Source organism: Phaethon lepturus, unplaced genomic scaffold, assembly GCF_000687285.1.
Source record: "Phaethon lepturus isolate BGI_N335 unplaced genomic scaffold, ASM68728v1 scaffold33108, whole genome shotgun sequence".
Taxonomy (NCBI): Eukaryota; Metazoa; Chordata; class Aves; order Phaethontiformes; family Phaethontidae; genus Phaethon; species Phaethon lepturus.
In genome coordinates, this window is record NW_010560266.1 from 1 (window position 1) to 9,685 (window position 9,685).

The 9,685-nt window shown below is 51.0% G+C and overlaps 1 protein-coding gene across 1 annotated transcript; it reads right to left on the bottom strand.

The window, feature by feature from the left end:
• Window positions 1-2,163: 2,163 nt before the first annotated feature.
• Window positions 2,164-7,447, bottom strand: MTHFD2 (methylenetetrahydrofolate dehydrogenase (NADP+ dependent) 2, methenyltetrahydrofolate cyclohydrolase; the record flags this gene model as incomplete). Its single annotated transcript, XM_010293629.1, has 7 exons — window positions 2,164-2,569; window positions 3,359-3,484; window positions 4,932-5,024; window positions 5,413-5,520; window positions 5,605-5,757; window positions 6,234-6,356; window positions 7,263-7,447. Coding segments are annotated over 7 exons (928 nt in total), but the record flags the coding sequence as incomplete, so codon positions are not given.
• Between the last annotated feature and the right edge of the window lie 2,238 nt (window positions 7,448-9,685).

Consider the following 9,685-nt stretch of genomic DNA (forward strand, 5'->3'; position numbering starts at 1 on the left):
TCCCCCGCCATGTACCCGCCCGTGCTTCCAGGCTCCGCCAAGGGCTCTTCCCACCCGCCGCTGCCTTGGGGTCCTCCGGGAAAGGAAGGGAAGGGAGCAGGTTAGGGGCCAGCGCGGGCACCGAGCCGGGTTTGGCTCTGCCCGGCTCTCGCCACCTTTTTTTCCAGCGGCGCCGGGGCGACGATGAGGCTTTCAAAGGGGTTTTCTCTTCCACGGGCTAAGCCCAGCCACGGCTTAGAAACACCGGTCTGAAGCAACCCTCTCAAATCTGTTTCTTTTACTTGTTTTTGCTAGATGGACTCTTTATTTTTTCCTCTATTTCAAACCTCACCGAGCCCCAACCCTTCCCCTGAGCAGAAACAGCCTACCTGGTATTTATACCAGCCGTACGGGGGTTTCTGGGACACCAGTTAAATATTGCAGCTGGTCTGAACCTTGGCGTGGGACAGATCCCAGTTTTCTGTAAATAGTCAAGTCCCACAAAGACTTGAAGGCAATTTCCTATTTATAGCAACTTTTTTCTGGTTCAGGTATACCTCCTGGGGAAACGTGGCGAGATAACTAACACGGTATTACTCCCGTCACCACTTAAGCGAGAGCCACGTAGCTTGATGTTAACATTAAGAACTATTTCAATGTGAACGCATCGTGTCTCTTTTGTAGCGTTTTTGTACCGATCTCCTGTGTGGTAGCCGAAGCGTGGTACGGGTAGGCTTACGATTTTAATCAGAGGTTAATTTGCTTTATCTAGTACGTCAGCTCTACTACGTGACGCCCCTGGAAAGGCTTTGTGGACTCTGGTAGGTGTGTCATAGAGCAGAGCTGAAGCCACTCTAGCACCCAGCTTGTTTTGACTAAATTTGTCCATTTTGCACGGTTCACACATGGTTTATACTTTTTGTATATGAAAACAGTGGAGCGTCTCAGATTTGCCACCTCCATTACAGTACCACTTTAGCCCTTTTGTATTTATCGGCGATACAACCCAATAAACCTCGTTTCAATGAGTCTCAGCTCTCAGTGTGCTTCTGGTGCAGAGTCCCTGAACCTCAGCTTTCCTTCCCACTTGTTCAGTGTTTTTATAAGCAGCCTCCCCTCCAGGAGACAGCCATGAGCATGGGGTTAGCACCGACTCACCAGGTGCCTCCAGCAACAGCCCTTTAGCATCACAACAACCCTTTCCTGCTCCCAGAAAGGTGGGATCAGTCTTTCCAGGGAATATGCGGCCACATGCTTTTCACTGAAGAGCCAGGAGAGGTCCAAGACTCACCTCGCTGCCCAGGAACAATCCTGCATGTAAGTTTTTCCATCCTGCCTGAGGCATCACAACCCCAGGTAAGGTTAATGTTCAATGGATAATTAGCACTTGCAAACAAACACATCAGAGGACTTAAGCTTAACTATCACATGGCTGGAGTTAGGAGATGGAGTCAGGATGCTGAGCAGGTTTTGCTCAGGCATGAAGGTAAGAGGTAGTTGGTAACATGTGTTTAGCCTTAGCTAAACTCAGGGAAAAAGCCAGACCTAACCCTGCTCTGGAGGGACAAGAGGGAGCTTGTATCACAAGAGCTTTAATAAACTATTGCTGGGGCAGCTCTTCTCGTCTGGGAGAAGCAAAAAACTTGCTTAGTACTAATTCTAGGCCACAAAGCAGGGTGTTTTTTTTGTCTCATACTTTATTTAGAGTTAGCCTGCATTATTTGCTAAGTACTTGCATGCTTTACAGTACAGTCCAGGAAAGCTCCTGTGTGCCCACTGTAGATGCTAACAGCCCCTTCCATTGTTCTTTGGTTAGCAAAAAAGGCTTTTAAACTCACCACCCCATAGCAAAAAAACCACAAACCAACTTAGCTGCACACTAGAAGAACATGTTACAAACAGATCTGCCACTGTCCAGGGCCCCGGACAGGCTGAGACAGACATATGGCTTTTTTTTTTTTTTCAAGTAACAACTTCTACAGAAGAGCTTAACTCAAACTAAGCATCCAGCATTGAGAAGACTTCAGCATGAGTCAAATGCAAGCAGTCCAGGCAGCCTGAGCTTCCGTGAGAACAGAACCATGAAGGCCATTGCTTTTGCACTGTGGAGGGCTCCACCTCCCACGGGCTTGCTAACGCCACACCGAGCTCCCGGGCGAGCTGCACACCCAGGATCCCGACCGCTGCCTAGTCCCTGCAAGAGCAGGGCTGGCTTCCTGGAAGAGCTAGCTTAAACATAAAGCAGCTTTGCTAGCAGGAGTAGGCCCGGAGTGTTGATGCTTACACCTTAGTACGACTAATGTGCATATGCTTCAGCTTCCAATAAATATCTATGACCTCAGAGTAGGAAACTCCACTTCCAATACAATAAATAAAAATATTGCATTTTCTATCGGCCTGTTTGGGAGTCAGTTTGGAATGTCGTTTTCAGTGCTAAAGAGAGTCCCACGTTAAGCGGTTAATGCTTCCAGCTCTTTGGGTTTCAACAGTTTCTTGGCAGCAATGATGGTGTTCTTCATCAGCATGGCAACTGTCATGGGCCCCACGCCCCCCGGGACCGGAGTGATGTAGCTGGCTTTCTTCTTCACCCCTGCAGGAAGGAAAGCTAGAGCTTAGCATCCAGGTCAAGAGCAGTGACATTTATCAAGCTGGCCAGCCCGTACGAAGCTGCATCCAGCCTAAGATGGCTCAAATTCCTTCAAGATTACCAGCTAAGGAATAGCAGCTTCTCAGGGCAGACTTCTTCCCCCTGTTATCCAGGGCAGGACAGAGCATGCCACAGCCTGTCCATCCCTGCTGCTGAGCAAGCTTAACCGCAAAGCCCAAGCTGGGGGAAAAGCAAAAAGCAAGGTCTAATAGCTGGACCTATAGCACAGAAAGGTCAAGTCCAAGTCTAGATGTGGCTTTCCACAGGAAAGTGCTAACAGCCTGAACATTTGCCCTCTCCCTTTCTTCCAGGAGGAGGTTCCAGTGTCTTTTGCCAAGCACCCGGAGCTGCAGGGCTCATCGCAACAGCCCGGCCGGGCACTGCTGCAGCTAAGCGGTGAGCAAGGTCAGTGAATAGCAAGCCAGAAAGTAAGTTCCACACATTTTTCTTTAAAAGCAGGAACACGAGTGATGAATTGGGGCAGAGGCAAAGCAAGCTAACTGCTTCGGTTCAGGCTGAGTCTCCTCCGCCTCGCAGCATACAGCTTTCCCATGGCATATCACAAGAAGGCTGCACCCTTGCGTACGGTACAATACTGGATGCACCGAGCAAGAGAACATGAGCACCGATCTACATCTGCTGAGTTGCACAAACTACCAGGACTTTCTCCTCCCCTTCTCAGCACCCCTGATGTTTAATGCTCAAGGAACCAGCTGCAGAGCCTTTCCATACCTTCAAAATCCACATCCCCAACCAGCCTCGATTTGGCAGTGACAGGGTCCTGCACTCTCGTTATCCCCACATCAATAACTGCAGCTCCTTCTTTGATCATATCGGCTGTGATCAGATTGGGTATGCCTGCAAGAAAAGATGGAACCACAGGCTCACAGTGGTGCTAAACAGCCTCCTGCTCCCCCTCACTCCATTTTCACATGATGTTTTGACGCACCTGGGCTTTCCTGCCTCTCAGAATGGTGGGACTCAATCTTAAGGGTCTTTTCCAACCAAAGTGAATCTACGAAACACAAATCTGCCCACAGCTGCACAATCCAGCACTACTCCTTGATGTTCAGCTCAGTCAGGAACTTGAGTGGTTTACTGATAACCTCAGAGTGGAAAGAACTGGAATCCACCGCCAGAAACAGGTCTGGCAAAGCAGCTGGGACCAAAGCATCCTCTCCAAGTGGAAACCTTAAAGCTTGCATTTGAAGTCTGTGGCTGTGTTTGTTCATGCAGCTCCAGCAACATTTTTGTGCCTGCACTAAGTGAGCGCGCTGGAGCAGCGTCCGAGACCACCGCAGTCCAGCTCGGCAGAGGCACTGGCTTCACCCAGGGGCTGTAAAACCACCTGCGTGACAGGGAGAGGAGGGCTGGGGAGCAGCAGCTTGGGGCTAAGCCACCCTTTCAGGGTGGGGTGTGTTTGTCTGGTTCTGCCAGGTGCTGCCTCCTCAGTTGACTGAGCAGAGGAACTCATTCCCACCCTCTGCTTAGTTAACCCTTTCATGCCAGCCTTCCACCAGCCTGCTGACCACCTTTGGTAATTTACAGGTCTCGTCTGCCAGCAGCACTTCTGCTGTGGTTACACGCACAGACACCTTCAACACCACTTCTTACCCTTCCAGCACCTCATCTCTTCATACCCAGTTTCCAACCCTCATTTTCTCTCCTCCCTCCCCACAGGCTCACACCCAGCTTCTTGCTGCCAAACAGACACCCCAAAGCAGCTCAACTCCTCTGCTGATGACCTACCGCCAAGCCAAGGGTACGGCCTGGAGAAGAGCACGCGTCCAAGTGATTCCTTGTGCTCTGAAAATGGCACTGCAGGTGTCCCTCAGCATTTTGGCTGTCTTTAGGTAAGCAGATGCGATCTTGATATTTTTTTCTCCTCCCCACATAAATATGGAACCATCTGCAGGCATAATAGAGCCTGTCTGTAGCCGTTCTCTAGATCTGATCAGGTGCTCCTTGGCATACCAAGCCCTCCTGCCAGATGTTATTTTACATTTCAAAGGCAGAGCTACAAACAGCTCTGCTAGTAAGATCAAGTATGTGGCTCCCAGGCTTAATCACAGAATAAACCATCTGGCTCAAGCAGCCCCTCACTCGCTGTCCTAGCCCTCACCTACAGCGGCTGCAGACAGCCACGAGAGCACCAGACTCTCCTACGCTGCCAGAGCTGCTTCAGGTAGGGAGGCCCCAGCACATTCAGTGCAGACAGGATTGTCTCCTGCAAGCAAGGATTCCCGTCAAACACCACGCAGGCTGCAGCGCGGCACCTTCGGTGCGCCTCGGAGTTGGGTCTCACCTGCTGCCGCTACCACGATATCGGCACGGATCGTATGTTGCTTCAGCTGCTCCTTGGGAGTGTAGCGGTGGGATATTGTGACTGTGGCATCACCTGCAAGAGCAGTTACATGGAGCTTTTTATTCCACATATGCTACCCAAGCCCAGCCATTTCTCTAAGTCTTCCCCTTCAAGACCCACGCGCATATTTAACAGGAACATAAGAGCCTGATGACAAACCCCAGGGAACAACCCACAAAGTCAGAGATAAGGACCTGGTATGGGAGAGGACAAGGACTCACTGAAGGCAGCTTCAAAATGCTACAAGACCAACTGTGTGCAGAGTGATCTCCTCAGCCTTGACCACAGCCCATGTGACGGGCCAGAGTCCCTAAGAGCACTCTGGGACTGATTTAGGAGCCTAAAGAGGCCAGTGTGACAGGCTGAGAGCTTCCTTCCACAGCTACCTGGCACGCAGGCTGCGAGCCCACCAAGCCCCTACCTCCTGGGCGCTCGTGCCTGCCGTCCGTATGCAGCAACATGGCGATGGGCATGCCCACGTTCTTTGACCTGCCAGCCACCACCACGTTCTTGCCCAGCGTTGGGATGCCTGCAGAGGACAAGGTGGAGTCTTAAGACAACCACAAGCTGGAGTTATGCCAGAGAGCAGCCAAATACTGCAGCAGCAGCTTACCAGTTCTCTTAATGATCTCCCACACCCCCCATGGGGTAGCTGGCAGCATGGAGTACTGGTCGAGGCACATGCGCCCCACATTTATCACATGAAAGCCATCGACGTCTTTGTCTGGAGTCACAGCGTTGCAAATCTTGCGCTCATCAATATGTTCTGAAAGAGAACAAAAAGCTTTAACCCTAGGATCAGCCAAAAACTTGCTCTTCGCAGTCAGCCAGAGCCCTGACCTGCTGCACTGGCCCCTTCAGAGTTTGGAAGCTTGAAGCCACTCAAGACTTCCAGCAAGCTCAAGGCCAACAGCTCCCAGCAGAAGGAGAACCACTGAGACTACGGCATCGCTAATGCCAAAAGGGTATTTTTAGGCAGCCTCAGCGTCACAACCAAGTTCAAGCTTCTGGCCCTGGAAGCCGATACTCCCCTCACAAGAACAGATTCCTGTGACACCCCCCCAGCAACTTAACTTCTACAGGCAGCTGTGCCATGGAGTAGCTGCATCAACTTCTTAAAGCTGCATCGTGGCTGCCTCATGTCACAGGATAGCCCCTCTGCTGCTACCCTTCCTCTGGCACACACAAACCCTTAAAAGCTTTACGTAAAATAACAAGACAGATTGAAATCTAGCTACTCACCAGGTAAAGGAAGCTGTACTAACAGGCCGTCCACATTGGCATCATTATTGAGTTTGCCAATCAAATCCAGTAGCTCCTCTTCAGTAATAGAAGCCGGCCTGAGGATGGTTTCACTGCTGATTCCTGCACAGCCATTGAAAGCGCCGCATTAGAGCCACGTGCACACCAGTGGGAGAGCAACTTTCCTAATCCAGGCGATTTAAGCTGCCCCGTTTCATTGCTCTACCAAATCTGATGGGCACACACCAAGGATTGTACGCTTTGTGTCACAACGAGCACCTCCCAGGCTGGAGACCTTCACGAGTCTTGCAAGTTATGGTTAAGGACCATTAGTATCAGTCTAACGACCTGGGAAAGACTATTTGAAAGCAGAGACCCTCCAAGTGCAGGGAGGGCTTGGAGAAACCCAACCAAAGCATGCTACGATGAAGATGCAACCACACAACCCATGTCCCGCACAACACAGTAAAGAAGGGGATGTTAGCCTAAAAATCTCAGCTCCGAAGGCAGCTTCAGCAGCACAGAACCAAAGGAAAAACTAAACCCGTTTCTTGCCCCTAAGCCTTTTCAGCACATTTTCTCCAGAAGCATGTTTGGCTGAACACCAAGCAGGACCTCTGCTTGCAAGATTGGAAGAAGACCGAGGGTAGCAAGGCTCCTGAACGATGACTGTATCTCAGGCAGTTGAGGAAAGAAGGCAAATCCAAGCCCTCTCTGTGCTTTAAGGCCCTAGGAAGACTGCAAATCCAAGCTGCAGGGCTCGATGTTGCCCTAAAGGATTCAAACGGCACACAATGCGCATGTGAACCCTGTTTATTAACTACATCCCTGTACAACAATGAATGCAGCCAAAAAAGTCACAGCAAGTGCTGGGGTAAACGTCGACTGCCATGCAGCTGAGGGGAAAAGCTGCCAGATGGATGCATCCCAAAAAGCTTCCCCCTGCCTCCAGCACAGAGGACTCCCAACTAAAGCAAGATAAAAAACAGTCACTTCCTCCACTTTTTCGGAACAGAGCGCAAGACGTACCAACATCAGCAGCCGCTTTGGTTTTGTTCAGTACGTAGGAGTGACTCGCTGGATTTTCCCCAACGAGAACAACGCTGAGGTGAGGTCTCTTGTTTCCAGCCGCCACCCACTGCTCAACCTCGTGACGGGCTTCCTGTCTGATCTGCCGGGCCAGCTTCCTTCCAGAAATCACAACCGCATCATTTCTGCAACAGAGAAACCGTTACCAAAGCGGTCAGCATCATTAGGACCATCAAATCCAAGCTCTGCACAACATAGATGAGGAAAAATGGACACCAACTGCAAGCCAGGCCAGAAAATGCTCTTTTACTCGAGCTCTGTACAAGCCTATTGCACCTTTACTTCAAATCATGTTAAGCAGCATATTTCAGTCTGCGTTGAGCTTTGCTGCCCAAAGCCAGGACCAGAAACAAGACTGCCAGAGAGAGGGACCAACTTATTCACGCAGCCTGAGAAAGCATACACACTATTCTTCTCTGCGAGGCCAAGAGTCCGCATGCATCGTTCGCCTGGCACACATTTCAAGCTAAGATACTATTAGCTTCCATTTTTAGAAAGCTGGCCATCAGATGCCTTGCGAAGGCATGACAGCCTCACTACAAAGGACTCTCACAAAGCGGCGCTCGCTCCACTTAAGTGGAGCTTCCACCACTGAAGAGGTCTATCGAGTAATTCTGGCTTGCTGGACGCAGCGCAAGAGGCACGGCGTGCCGTGCTGTTCCCGGAGATCCTAGTCCCCACAAATTCCTCGGCGAGACCATGGGCCCATCTAGCGCTGCGCACACCTTGTGCGAGCCCATCTCATGGCCTCCCCTGCTCAAGTAATTGCTGCCACCGCCGCAGTCGTGTCTTCAGGCTGTTAAAGCTGGGCTGGGGGTACGCAGTTGCACCCCCTCTGACAGACTCCAACATCTAGCTGGAGCAGAAGGGACATTTGCCCGTTCGAACCGCATCAAAACAGCTCCTCGCATAGATCGCTGGTCTAAATCGGTAACGGGAATATCCCACTGCTGCCAAATAGATTCCAGGCAACTGGACACCCTGCAGGACATAGAAAAGCTGGCTTGACCTACAGCTAGCTGGGAGGCCATGGCTGCCAGTCCCCACTCACAACAGGCTGTCCACACTGCTCACACTTGGGTTTTTTTTTTCAGGTTATCACTAGAACTCTTACTTGAACATCATTCTCATTCACTGATCTCTTTGTGAGAGGATTCACCTTCACAGGCTTCACTTCCAGACTTCAACACAGCATTTAAGTTTTGCCTTGCTGCAAGATCTCACGACGAGCGCCTTACTCACCCAATTATTCCTTCCTCTGAGCCAGAGCAGGCAAAGATGCTCCCCCCAGTGTTACTGTGACTTACAGTGCCATCCCAAATCATAAGGACTGGCCCGTTTCTGAAGCAATCACCAAACAATATGCATCACAGCTCCACAAGCTACTCAACTTGCCACAGGAATCCAGGAGACAACCAACCCACGGGAGAAAGCCCCACAGTGTGGTTTCACAACCCTCCCTGCACCACACCATCCAACAGGAGCGAGCTGAAATGCTGCAATTTCTCCTCAAAAATCCATCAGTTGCCTGGTGTACAGACATTCTCCTACCAGGATCCCAAAATCAGTCCAACACCGCTGTTTTCTGGCCTTCTCTAGGTACAATCCTGATCCTGGAGCTCCGGGGACAGCTGCCGCTGGGGAGAACCACCACGAGAGCCGCTCCAGACCCACGCCCGCGCAGGACAGCCACAAGGTACCATCCCAGGTAGGAAAGCCTTTTGCTCGAATCCTTAGAGATGCAGAGGATCTTTGGTGCTTTCTTAATCCCCAACCTACTCAAATGGGTCATTTTCCCCATTTACTGGGAATTAAATGTTATTTCATCCCTAACAGCAATCGCCCCAAACCCATTTAGCAATAACCAATAAAAACCCACTCCACACCAGCTTAGCCCACTGGCTCTCCAATTCTTATCTAAGCTTCACAGCTAGACTACCATACACCCAACTTAGATGTAAAAGGAATTATTACAAGCGCCTGGCAAGCCAGGGAGAGGAGAATTCATTAAGTTAGAAACATCTCATGCCAAGAGCCTACCTGAGTCTTCCCCTTACGTAAGCCTGGGGCCAGGTTGCCCAGCCTGGGCTCCCGGGGATGGGGACACCCACCAGCACCCCCCTGGGAGCTACAGAGAAGCCAAAGTAAGAGCTCGGAGCCCCGTTTAGAGTAGGGACCCGCAGCAGCAGCTCCTTCAGGGGCTGTTTCGGTGCATTAGAGGAAAATCCACGGGTGAGTGGTGCAGAAATAGATGGGGAAAGTCACTCAGTGCACGGCCTGAGCCATGGCGGGGGGGATGCTCGGGGGGTCTCTGGTCCCTCTCACACCGCTTAAATCCGGGGTGAGCCCGGGCTTCGGGGCCC